Consider the following 13,809-nt stretch of genomic DNA (forward strand, 5'->3'; position numbering starts at 1 on the left):
CCGATGCGGGACTCGATCCCGGGACTCCAGGATCATGACCTGAGCCGAAGGCAGTCGCTTAACCGACTCAGCCACCCAGGCACCCACTTTATTTTATTTTTTGGTGGGCAGCAAAGCAAAGTTTATTGAATGATAGTAAAACAAAGTTCACTGAGTGATAGTATAAAGCTCCCAAAGATGGAGGGGACCTGAGAGGGTTGCCCTAAAATTTTTAAACCTATATATCCTTAGAGCACTTCTAGGAATCTACAAAAGTGCAAAATACACACGTATGAAAACACTACTGCAGGCTTGTTTGTAACGGCCAAACGCCAGACACAATGCAAACGTGTACTAGGAACAGACTGATGGACGGCACTGGACGGGGCAGGGCACAGCAGCATTTAACAGAACGAGGTGCATCTGTGTGTGTGCTAATGTGACAGGATCTCAAAGACGTCAATTAAAAAGAGCACAGTGCAGGAAATGTATGATCCCTTTCATGTACTTTTGAGAAATAAGCTTCAAGGAAAGGGGATTCTGGGGGACAATAGGAGTTAGAGATAATTAACTCTTCATTTTATTCTTTTCTATAATATTTAAATTTTCTAACCCTATGCTCACATTATTTTTTTTAATGTAAACAAAGTTTAACTGGGTTGTGGAATTGCAGGCCACTTTTTTCTTTTATATGTCTCTACATTAAAAAAATAGTATTCCTTTTTGAAGGCATCAAGCTTTCCCTTATGATCTGGCAGGAACAATAGGCCTTTGTTATGTGTCACCACCACCTGACCACTGAGCACATAAATGGGAAACACTTCCCTAACCAACCCAATTAAGAGGAGATAAATTCCAAGCTCATCCTCAGAGCGCTCCTGGGTAAACTGAGCACCAGATGGAAGCTGCTGATTCCAGGAGGTGGCGCTCTCTAGTGGGCGGAGCAGTGAGCAAACTGTGGGTCATCCTGGGTGAATGCTCTTTTCCTGGCTGAGAAATACTTTACTTCTTTAAAGTACTCTCTGTTTCTGAACAGTTAGAGTGAAACACTTAGCTCCGTGCCTGGCCTTTCTGGGAAAGTTATCTACAACTGCCTGCTTCTGGAGAGCAAATAGCCGTTCTCTGTTTTAGGCTGAGTAAAAGGCTACACAGACACCCATTTAACTTCCACCAGCCACTGGGACTTGAGATGTGTGGAAGCATTCCATCTCGATCCCCAATTTGAAATCTGTTTTCCTCTCAACTTATTTTACCAAGAGCACTCATTTCCTGACATTTTCATCTCAGGACAAAAACAAAACAAACTCTCAAAAGGCAGTGAATGTAACACAACAAATCTAATTGTAACAAGGAGTACCTCCAACTATTTTCAGGTTACTACATTTTCTTTTCTTTTTTTAGGATTTTAAGTAAACTTTACCCTCAACATGGGGCTCGAACTCACAACCCCAAGATCAAGAGTCGCATGCTCCACTGACCAAGCCAGCCAGGTGCCCCTCAGGTTACTACATTTTCTGAAGGAGAACAGTGCATTTCAAAAGTGAAGTGTGGGAGAAGATGGCACAAAAATTTAGAACAAATGAAAAACTAACAATTATAATAAGATCTATTTGTTTATAACAATGTCTTAATCATTCCTTATTAATTTATGCACATCAATGTCTACAAATCATTTCTGAGAAACCTTTTAATGTTTACACGTGGTGAATTTCTTTAAAGACAGTGGGGAAAATGTGTGAAATTATTTAAAATAAGGGAAAAGAAAAGATAAAGGCAGAAGACAGAAGATACTAGAGCTGGCAGTAAAGAAGAGAATTCAAGAAAACAAGAAATGGGGGGTAGTATGAATGTGAGGAGAAATGGGTAATGGAGAAATTAAAGCAAGGACTGAGCATGTAATAAACTGATAAAAAAATATGGACGACTGAGGAATGTATAATTCCTGGGTGCTAGTCTTTTCACTCTAGAACAAGTGGACGTAAAAGGAGAATCAACAAAACCTAAAATAAAGCAGAATCAACTGCCAAAGAGACATGAGACACGTGTGGAAAAACACACCCTGTTCCTATCAAACCACAGCTGCTCCCTTGTGCATCCGGGCCAAGAGGAGGCAAGATGGCATGCTTCCTGTCCTCACGCCACGGGTCCAAGGTCCAAAACCCAAGGGGCGGCCATGGTGGCGCTGCCCCGCACGAGCCATACCTGATCGGCAAGCCATTCCCGCGTCAGACATGAAGTGCTTCCACTCCTTCCTGCCATACTCCTCCACCAGTGCCTTGGGAGCCATCATCTTCGTGCCGTGGCTTGCCCTGGTTTGGGGAGACGGGGTACAATGCTCATCAGTGCCTCCTCTGAATACCCCTTCCTCCAGCCTTGCTATGCGTGGTCCCCCCTAAAACGAACCCAGTTTTCTTTTTTCCGTTTTCAACTGGATGATTTCCCCCTTTAGGGCTCTGTAAGGCATGTCCCCAAGTTCTTCGTCCATTTCACCCACCTACCGACAAGTAAGTAATCAGGAGCAACTCACTCTGAGGTCCACCCCATGCTAGCTGCTCTAGACCTACAATATCGAAACTATTTCTCTGGAAGAAAATTCTTTCCTGAGAAGTTGTCGTTTGAAGATAAAGGTAATCTAACTGGAATGTGCACAGACTGGGTGGCAGCTGCAGAGAGAACACAGGGGAAAAGGAGGGGGTAAAGCAATGGGGTGAGAACAAATGGAAAAATCAAAATGGGCTCCTTTCTATAAAGGGGACAATGCTTTAGAAAGCTGTATGTAAAGATGGAGGAATCTGGAGTAGAACATATGATGGCACAGGAATCTGCTCTATTGGAGGAAAGCAGGCATCAAGGAGATGAGCTAGTGAATCCAGGAGAAACTGCGGAGGAGCTAAAACTTGGATGGAGGGGGTCAGACCTCAGGGGAGGGACGTTGAGAAGGAGGACAGACAGACATAATTATGAAAGAAAGAACCAAAATTGTAGAATGCCTTACATTCTTTGAACTATGACTGAAGAGGGCTAAGTACACTGTACGAATCTGATAGCTGAGTTTAAGGTCAGAGCTGCACAGAGTATGACACATACATACATACAAATGTATACATACCTACATACATAAATAACCTCTAGTTGCCCAAGGCAAGAAACGTGCAAACGAGTTAACAAAATATTCAGAGGTGGGGCCACACCTGCTCTAGTTATCTGCACCTTAGGATAAGGTCTAGGGTAGAGTATGAGTTTGTACTGTGCAAAAAGAATGACGTATCAAAAGGGAGAGTATGTACCAGGGATAACCCATGCTGAGTGTCCTTTCCTTCAACTCGGATCACGTTAATATAAATAATAAATCGCACAGCTGTGTGACCATGTTGTCTTGCCTCTACTATTGGTGTTAGGGGAGAAACAGATGCCCACTCCCTCGCACCCTCTGTAAGACTCAGAGCAGTGGTGGCAGGAGCTTCTCAACTACTGGTCCCGCTCTCCAACACTCAAAAGTGCCTGGTGCACCCCAAGGGGAGGGAAGGAAAGGGCGTCAGCACTGAGTGTGAGAGAGGGAGATGGATGAAGGTTGGAAATGACTAGAAAAACCTGCAGAAGGAGCTGGAATACAACATCAGTCCTGCACAGAAGGGACAAATTTGGACAAATGGAGAAAGAAGGAGAGGTGTGCATAGACCAGCAACCCCTACCCAACATCCATTCTATCCTTCTTCCTTAATAAAAAGAAATCTAACTTTATTCCAGGCAACTATGCACTTATCTAACACAACATAATCCCCAGGCTCTTTTGTGGGAGGAGTGGTCAATGAGATGAAGCAAGTTATTAAATTTCTACTGGATTTCCTGCAAATATTTCTGGTGAGCTAAATTTAAAAGAACTAGACCTTTAAGTCCAATGCTTTCAGATCTGTATTTAAATTGTTCAAACAAGTCATACAAAGAAACATAGGCACAGGATCTGTCACCTGATTAATAAAAATAATAATCTTATTTAACCCAGAACTTAACAATCAAATGCTATATAAAGTGTCCTGGAAAAAAAGTTTTGACTTCACAACTAAATTTTATTACCTGAGCACAGTGCCATTATCTGCAAGTTTAATGAAGTTCCCATCTTCTAGATCCAATGCCAAGCCCTTGCAACTAAAATAGAAAAGTCTGATTACCAATCAATTCACAGATTCAGCTAACCTAAGAATAATAATCTATATTTTCAAAAAGTCACAATGCTAAAAAGGGATTCTCCCACCCATATGAATGATACGTTAGTCAAAAAAATAAGAATATCCAAGAATCCTAAAATTAAGTAGCATCCACAGAACAAGTACATAAGGAAAATCGTTACATGGGAAACTGAAAGACAGCATATTTAGGTTGTAAAATCCTTATGCTTTTAAAAAAGAAGAATCTAAAACTTAAAGAGAACAACAACAAAAAAGGAACATCATTGTATGTCTCTGTTAAAACGTGCAAATGTTTTTCATTAAATAAAATACACATGCATGCCCACATTTATATTCTGCCAGGTAAGCTTGTAGCCAGGTTCTCTCCTATACTCTTCACAAATTGCCTCCATTTGGGTCAGGTTATAAAAACTTGCCCTCTGGGCAGGGCATATTATTGAAAACCACTAAAATAAAGTCAAATACTAAGTTTTAGGTTCCTCGCTGTAAAAGACTTGTGGGATTTGGGGAGAAAAGTGGGTACAGATTCATTATTATGAATAATAAAAGCAAGGAGGTATAATGGCCACCAAATACCAAGAGAATTAAACAAAAAATGACAGGGTACTTTAGAAGCATTACTGACTCTGGTTCACAGTAAAATTTCTAGAGTCAGCAGTTTTATACAGCAAAATATTTCTGTTTCTTCTTTTTACAAAAGGGATACATCAAAAAGGACTAACCAAACATTGCAGAAATATGTAATAGATGAACATCATTGCTCTAAAATTAATTTTGCATGTGTTTCTGTGTGTTGTAGGGTTATTATTAATTTTCCACTGAGCAATGTTAAAGTACAGGATTTTAATTTTGTTGTTTAGATGAGGAAGAGGGACAAAATAAGCCTTGGGAAGTGGAAAAACCTAACCCAGGAAAGAAGTAAGCAGTAAGACTCTTAGACATAGGAATGTCTATTCAAATTATAGAAAACCAAATGTCCCAGTCCAGACATTTATTCAAAATATGATGATTCTTCCGCTTCTACGGTTCTGTATTTGAAAGGCAATAAAGCAAATTTTTTTACAAAAAATGTAAATTTTAGAGACAGTTCTTAATAACCTCTGAAACTTATGACAAACTTCAGCCATACACAAATATCCAAATTAGTCAATAAGCTTTTAGCTTATTTACATATTTAATTAAACAAGTCTAAATTTAAAGTAGAAAAGGCTTTAATTCATGAAACATAAAACTTTTTAATATAGAAAGCATTTTGTCCTTTGACTCAGTTTCAGATTTCACTTTATGTCTCCATAGAAGAGGAAGCATTAAAATTTTATCAGCAACATTTAAGAATCAGAGGGAATGGGAAGACCTTAAAAAAAAAAGAACTTACCAGAAATCCCAATCCTCTGGAGTCACAGTTAGCAATTCTTTGTCATACCCTTTCTCCTTGACCAGGAACTGAGCAAAGCTATTATAAATGAGCTATAAATAACAAGAAGGAATAAAGAAAGATTAAATATAAAATTCACTATTCATTCCTAATTTCAGACCTGAGAACCTACTGGAGTTACTCATGGTGCAGATGGGAGAGAAATATCTCTAATTGTGAAGTTCTGCAGTTTAATCCTTTATTTTTTTTTTTTTAAGATTTTATTTATTTATTTAACAGAGAGACACAGTGAGAGAGGGAACACAAGCAGGGGGAGTGGGAGAGGGAGAAGCAGGCTTCCCACTGAGCAGGGAGCCCAATGCGGGGCTCGGGGCTCGATTCCAGGACCCTGGGATCATGACCTGAGCCAAAGGCAGACGCTTAATGACTGAGCCACCCAGGTGCCCCAATCCCCCTTTAATGCAAGCGATTTATCCACCCCTGAGAGCCCCGGGTAGCTACTGTGTCTTTTTATATTGCAGAATTAGACCATCAGCATACAATTACATAACCAAGGATGACTATCAATCTTACTCCTGAATTCTAAGGGTTGGAGATCATTAAGACCTGACAAAGCTTTGTAAACTTACTTAACACATCACCACGATGATAAACATATCGACCACTCTATCATTACATCTATCCTCAGCCCATCCTTAGTGGACCGTGCTTGTGAGGCACTGTTCCTCCCCAATTCATAGATTATTTTCCCCTGAATAAAGGACATCAAACCTGTCACTAAGTTGTTTTAGTTTTGTCACTGACACAGGGTAGTCTCAAAAGGAAATATACATGGGGACCAGGCAGATGACCTGAAGGAGGAATCAAGGAGCTTCCATTAGATGCAGGAAATATCTTATTTCTCTGCCATAAGAAAAACTGAGGGAAAAGGATGAAGGAAGCTTCTGGAAATAAGTACAAAGATAAATGGATCTTCTGATTTCTCAGTGACAAAATCCCAAGTGTTTGAGTGATGTGTCTTATTTTTTCTAAAGACCTGGCTCAAATTTTTAGAGAACTGTGTATGCCAAGCAAAAAGGAGGCAAAAGGTGGATATAGGTCCACACTCTCCCTACCCCATTCTCCTTCAAAGAGTGTTATTAAGCCAGCATCAGAGGCACTTGAATCTGAGGCAGAATGCTGCTCCGGGATCAGACCGAGCAGTATGCAAGAAGATACTTGAGCAACTTGACCCTTCTTCTCTATGTTAACCCAAAGCCTCTTTGACAGCATGAGGTGGCACAAGGGAGAAGAAGGTAGAGACACACTGAAAGGGATGGAAGAAGGCCTCCCTGAGATGATGATGTTTACACTGACCCCTGCAAGCTGTAGCAGTTAGCTGGATGAATCCAGAGGGAGGGGAGCACACCAAGTCCAGAAACCCAGAGGCCCACACATGCCTGGATTTGGGGGTTGGGTATAAGCGTCAGGAGATGAGTGCAGAGAAACCAAAAGCTCCCTGTCAAATAGAGCTGTTCTCTGTCCTAAAGCTAATTAAAATCACTATACATGTACTCCCATGCAATGTAGTGTGACCCTGAACCACGTCAATTGTTAATAGCTCACATTATGTCAACACTATATATCAACACTTCTCAATCCTGGCGGTGGTTCAGAAACATGGTTACAGCTCTTAAAACCACCCAAAAATTTCAGGCCTACAGGCTAGGATAGGGTCTAGGTGAGGCCATACAGGATTCCTGAAGCCCAGAGATGACTGAAAATCATTGGCTTTCCATGTTCTATGGATTTTCATTCAATCACAAAAAAAAAAAAATCAATAAAAAATGTACTGAGTCACTCTGAGGTCCAGAATACTATGGACAATAAAAAATACACATCATGATCCTGCCTTGCAGGGAACCAGTGCTGTGGGATTAACAGATGTAAAGTGCTTTAGAGCAGTGCCTGACATAGAAGTAGATTCAATTTAAGTATTTGCTGTTTATTATCAGTCTTATGCCAGTTAAAAAAAAAAAAAGGCCCTGATAAGTACCATGTGCCCATTTCCACGGTATAAATATTCCCACCATGGCCACTTTCAAGCTACCAGTGGTCACTGCATACCATTAAACTCGCCTCTGATCAAGGCACTTTATTCAATCTTGTACTTTCTCACCCCTTAACAATCCTGATAAAGATCTGGGCACGTGATTCCAATGAGGTTGGATACCTTCCTGAGAGAAAGGAGCCCTCTCCAGCAGGGCTGCCAATGGGGCATCCACAGCTGTGTTCCTTACCTCATGGAGGAGAAGTTTCTGTAATAGGAGAGAATGAGGTCAATGTGCTGGGAGAACCAGAGAATAGTGGTGCTGAAAAAATAAGGGAGTCTGTGCCTTTGAAACCTGTCCTAGTCCAAAGGCCTTGGTTCTTGGATCTTTTTCTATTTTCTTGAGTCACCCCAGAAACCTTGATGGCGCAGGGCCTCCACGGACAGCCCCCTTCCTCTCCCAACCTTTGGGGCCACTGACTCGCTCACAGTCTTACGTGACTAATAACGCACACTGCACATCAGCTGCACATTCATGTCCTGTAAGTTGTATGCAGACCACAAATGATGTTTGGTTCCCCCTACAGGTTGCCAGATAAAATAGGAAATACCTAGCTAAATTCGATTTTCAGATAAACAACAATGAATTTTTTAGTATAAGCACATCCCCTGCAGAACACACATCTAATAAAAATGTTTTTGTTATTTGAAATTCAAATTGAACTGGGTGCTCTGTATTTTTCTGTGCTAAATCTGTCTCGCCACCCTATAATCCTGCTGTTTGAAAATGGGAGCTAACATTTAAAAATTGAGAGACTTCTCATACAAGGTCAGATTTCTTTCTTTTTTTTTTTTAACAAGTTCAGATCTCTAACTTATCTTAAAAGAATTAGATCTTTTAAGAGACTGAGCCCCTACTTCCTCATGGCAGATAGATGCTGGCAAGAGTTGAGTGTGGTTGTGTCCTCAGAAGGCAAACCCAATCTCCTGGCTGTCCCAGGCCCCACCCCAACTCCCACATCGGGGCTAACTGCCTGGCCCCATCCACTTCTGAGTCTGCAACCCCAGGAGGTGCACAGGGGTCATCATTTCCAGGATGGCTTTCCTGAGCCCCTAGGTGAGCTGACACATCCAGTCCCGTTTGCATAACACTCTGCATTTATTAAATGCCTATGACACTGATGGGAGAGGCCCTTGCAGTGTTCCATGACGTAGTCACCACTAACTTCACCATTTTCTCCTGCAGCTCCTCGCCTGCTGCTGGACACCCGGCACTTCCCAGAGTTCTCATGTCCAGGTCCTTGCCCTGGCTGTATTTCCTCTGTCCGAAGTGCTCCCCTCTGCCTCCTCACCTGCCCCCTTTAACTCCTGCACTGGGACCCAGCTCAAGCCACCAGTCACTCCAGGCGGCTCCTCTAGGCCTTGTGGCACACATACAGCACGGTGGTGGGAACAGAAGCCCGCTAGTGGGACGATCCTGGATAAGCTACTCATCCTTATTGTGCCTCGTTATCTTCATCGCTAAATGACGCCTGTGACAAAGCAACTACCTCACAGTTGTTGTAAAGATCTAACCAGTTCATTTACACTGAATGCTTATTAGAATAGTGGCTGCACCATATTCAGTTATTAAAATACCTATTTTTTATTCAGTAATTCCACAATTACTGATCGAACCTAGTATATGCCAAGCATGCAGCTCAGCACACAGAACACACAAGAAACTGTCAGAGATACTGATGTCAGGGAGTCACGGCTCTAGACTCAAGGGGTAGATTCCAACAAGTTAACAGGAAATTTTAAGCTGCTTACACGCTATGAGAAATTAAAAGGTTTTATGGAAAACTGGAGGTGGGATGGGAATGAAAGGGTAAACTTTAGGGGGCAGGGGAAAGCTTTCCAAAAGGAACGCTATTTAAGATGAGATCTGACAGAGGAGTGGTGTGGTGGAGGGAGGGCCTCCAGGAACAAGGAGACAGTCTGCAGCAAGGTCCAATACTGCCCTCACCACAGGGCACTGAAACCAGCTCTTTCGCATCTTCACCCAATACATGGCCACTTGGAAAGCCTGTGTCTATCTCTGTACCCAACTCTATTATGGTGCACAGCAAGCAAACTGCTGACATTTCATAAAAGATTTCTGAGCCAAACAGGATCCATAACACACTAGGTTTCTTTCAATCTTTAAGCCTCCCTTATATTTGAGGTTTGTAGAAAAGAATCCTTGTCTTCGAGGATCTTGCATTCTGGGATGTGATGCACACACATGCACAAAATGGGTTTTAACATGAGTGGCTTAATAATACTTCCTTCAGATGAAGGTGGCCACAGAAGAGATGCAAGAAAACTCACATTTTCCAGGAAGGAATTTGAAAGGCACATGAGGAAGGAAAATATGAATCAAAGATCTAGAAAAAGTAGTAGCCAAAGGATCAAGAGGAAAAGCCTTCTCAACTTTCAGTATGACCAAGGAAACACCTGTATAGAAGGAAAGCAGAAAAGTGTAACAGCAGGAACGGTACACCTTTTTTATTTTTTAGCATCTGTACATAAATATAGCACATGAGCAATTCAGACACTCGGTTTTGACCTCTGACATGTACCTGAACTTCCGATGGGGCACTGACCTCACCTTGATGAGCAGCAGCACAGGCTAATGTCTGTACCAGAGGCCCAGAGCTCTAACCTAAATGGTGAGGCTTAAAAATGGTTTGGATGGTAACCATAAAAGCACTTGTATGGGTCAGACACTGCTCTAAGCATTATACATCGATTACTCCTCACTTAATTCTTGCAACCTTTTGCGGTAAATCCAATTATTTGTGTCATTTTATAAATGGGGAAACTGAGGATTGAAAAAAAGTTAAGGAACTTGCCCAAGGTCACAGAACTAGTAATGGACACGCTGGTGCCCTAAGCTGGGCAGTCTGGGCGTGGAGCCCTGCTCTGACCACTGTGCTCCTAGTCAGCTCTTTTAAAAGGCTTAGATGCTTAGATCTTTGACTAAAAAATTTCTGCGAATTTTTTACATCAGTTTCTGTATGAAACCAAAGGAATGGGGGAGGAAGGACAATTCACCTGAGGGTGTGGAATCAGACATACTCCACTCCCCCTTCTTTCCAAAGTTCTGGGAAGACCCCCAACTTAGTAGGCTGTTGTTAGGATTCGAACTTATTCAAAGGGGGCATGGTGCACGTAGGAAGTGCGCAGTAAATGTTCATTTGCGTCTCTTGGTAGAAGACAAAATTAGGGCTAAGATTCTCATGGCTTTTCGGCTAGCGTTCCTTCCAATACACCACACAATCTCTCCCTGACTGCAGTGTTTAAAAACTGACAGGTGGGGCACCTGGGTGGCTCAGTTGGTTGGGGCGACTGCCTTCGGCTCAGGTCATGATCCTGGAGTCCCGGGATCGAGTCCCCGCATCGGGCTCCCTGCTCGGCAGGGAGTCTGCTTCTCCCTCTGACCTCCCTTCTCTCATGCTCTCTCTCTCTCAAATAAATAAATAAAATCTTTAAAAAAAAAAAAAAAACTGACAGGTGGTCGCATGGACACGCAAAAGGAAAAATGCACACCGGGCAAATACAAGCCCAGGTGGCTTGTATCGGAGCGCTGCTGGAGCCCAGAATGACTTGCAGGGAAGTTCCAAGGCCAGGGATCCGCAAAAGACACCCCCCAGTTCCCCTGGCCCCGCCCCTGGAATCGTTTCCCCAGCCCGATTCTGCACAATTTGCCCCTTCTCTTCCCCACCGCTCTCTCAAAGCTGGCTAATAGCTGGGCGCAATAAGGCGGTGCGGAGCGCACGGGCAGGGCCCGGGGGCTGCACACTTCCGCCCGGCCTCGCGGCGGGAGGCCGAGTTCTGCGCAGAGGCGTGGCGGCTGCAGGCCCCCGGCAGCGCTCGCCGCCTGAGCCCGGACGGAAGTCCAGCCCCGGCCGCCATCGAGGTGCACGCCGTGCGCCCCGGGCAGCCCGCGCCACTCACCACGGCGCTCTCGGGCAGGTTGTAGCGACACAGAGTGTGGTCCAGGTCGAAGCCGACCACGTCGCAGGCGGCCAGGGAGAAGTGCTGAGGCATGGCTGCGCTGGAAGCACTGGAGAGCTCCTCGAGCGCCGGGAGGGTGCGAGGAGCCAGTGGACGGGACGCTGCGGGACGCTGCGGGCCAGGACGGGACGGGACCGGGGCGGGGCTGCAGCCCCCACCCGGGACGCAGCGCGTCGGCCTCCAGTGCTTCCCGCGCCCGCGAGCGCCGCCCCCGGCCACGCTTCTCCCCGCCCCTCGCGCGGCGCGCCGACTGCCGCCGCCGAACGAGTCCCGGCGCCCTATCGCCACCCCATCCCGCCCCGCGGTCCCGAAGGCGGGGATGACGGGGAGCCGCGCCACCACTGATGGACCTGGGGGTGCGGCTGAGTCCCCGTTGGCACATAACCTTTGCCACAAAATTAGCCGGGGCTCCCCTTCGTTTTCAAGGTGCCACAGACACCAGGACACTGTAAAGTTAGACCCGACCCTTTGCTCTTGTGCGCAATAAGGTAAGATTATGGCGAAAATTCTATTCACTAATATCCTTTGACACAGTTAGCCTAGAATTTGGAAGATCTCTTGGCCCACGTGCTCTCTAAGGGTTGAATATTTCGTATCTTCCTAAGTAGTTAAAAAACCTTTCACTATTTCCCCTCTGGAGTGCATTAGAAAATAAATTTATTAGAAGGAGTTGAAGGACCATTATTGCAAAATAACGCTGATTAAAAAATCAACGTTGGCTATTTTGTTACTTGATTATCCTATTTTTTATTGGAATGAATTTTTCTATGAAAGGACAGCAGAAAGTTGATAGAACATGCTACGGAATAGAAAACTTTATGCAAACAGATGGTTTTAAGATTTATAGAGCACAAAATGATTCAGGTGGCAATAATCTGAATTCTCTCAATTCTCTGTGTATAGGAGAAAAGTTGCATACAATGGATGCTTAAGGTATTTAATTTTGAGAACCCATATGAAAAGCTAGGACTTTGAGATCTTTAAAATTATTTAAAAGAGAAAATACAATATCATTTTAAAAAAGAAAATGTAATTCTATTATCTTTGTACTCCTTGTGTTAAATTTAAAGGAACATTGTCCAATGGAAAAAAAATCAATAGTTATGACATAATGAAAATATAATTCATTGAGAATTACATTTAACCCTTACAAATACTAACCCTTATGAGACCAATAGACCAATCAAGGGATTAATTTAGTGCAATAAATAGTTCAATTAGGTAGGATATTTATTATACCTAGTGGGCCCATTTGAATAAATTGAATACTTGTTCCATTATAGCTCTTAAAAGCCCCAAACAATGAATCATGGGACACTACATCAAAAACTAATGATGTAATGTATGGTGATTAACATAACATAATAAAATAAAATTAAAAAAAAAAAAAGAAAAGAAAAAAGCCCCAAACAAATCTCTCTGGAATAGGAAGAGGAAAGAATCTTCAAGAAGATTGAGCTGTTGTTCACTGACTGATAAGAGTCCAACAACCATGTTTTTAATGTCCGTGAATCAAAAGAGAAGAACCTGGATTGATTCACAGTTTGTAGCTATTTCCCTTTTATGACTCTGTTGGCCATGGGACATTGACTTTAATGGTCCTCTTTGCCCCCTGCAGTAGGCCTGCCCAGGTCAAACTGCCAGGTAGACTACACGTTGAAGGCCGGAAGTTTCCTTGAAGGGTATCTTGTACCCACTTTAGGGACTTCCCTTAGTAATGTAAATGTACAAGTGCATTCATTGCCGGAGGCAAGAGTACAAAAGGATTGTTTTTCCTGATGTAAGTATCCCTGGGACTGGAGTTGGCCCTTAGACTTGGACAGGCTCATTAACAGACATTTCTGCTTGCTGAGTGACAGCTGTACATTTCTTACATTCCTCAGGTCCAAAGAGCTCTCTCTGCTAGAGTCTAGACATTTACATTTTGTGGGAGAATTTAGCAAACAATGCACTCCAGGCATCCTGAGAGTTCTTACCCCTCCCTGAGCTATATTCACCTTTCCTGGCCTATACCTCACACCTCATTCTAACTCCTTTAAGAACATGTGGGATGGTTCCCTCTCCCACCCCCACTCCTTACCTAATCATGAACTTAAATATAAACATTTACTTTGCTTCATAGGGCTTATTTTCACATAAAAATGTTTCCTTTTTTTCCTGTACATTAAACTTTTATCACATGTACTGATAAAATACCA

At 43.1% G+C, this 13,809-nt stretch overlaps 1 protein-coding gene across 2 annotated transcripts in view; it reads right to left on the reverse strand.

Moving 5' to 3' along the window:
• NT5DC1 (5'-nucleotidase domain containing 1) overlaps positions 1-11,803 on the reverse strand; it is a 143,059-nt gene extending 131,256 nt beyond the window's left edge. For both annotated transcript variants that reach the window (XM_021693308.2, XM_021693307.1), the window contains exons 1-4: positions 11,552-11,803; positions 5,542-5,633; positions 4,054-4,125; positions 2,182-2,288 (exon numbers count right to left, since the gene is read on the reverse strand). In XM_021693308.2, the coding sequence (XP_021548983.1) occupies positions 2,182-2,288; positions 4,054-4,125; positions 5,542-5,633; positions 11,552-11,644 (364 nt within the window). In that variant the 5' untranslated portion in view covers positions 11,645-11,803. The remainder of the gene's footprint in view (positions 1-2,181; positions 2,289-4,053; positions 4,126-5,541; positions 5,634-11,551) is intronic.
• Between the last annotated feature and the right edge of the window lie 2,006 nt (positions 11,804-13,809).

This window comes from Neomonachus schauinslandi, chromosome 8 (assembly GCF_002201575.2).
Source record: "Neomonachus schauinslandi chromosome 8, ASM220157v2, whole genome shotgun sequence".
Classification (NCBI taxonomy): Eukaryota; Metazoa; Chordata; class Mammalia; order Carnivora; family Phocidae; genus Neomonachus; species Neomonachus schauinslandi.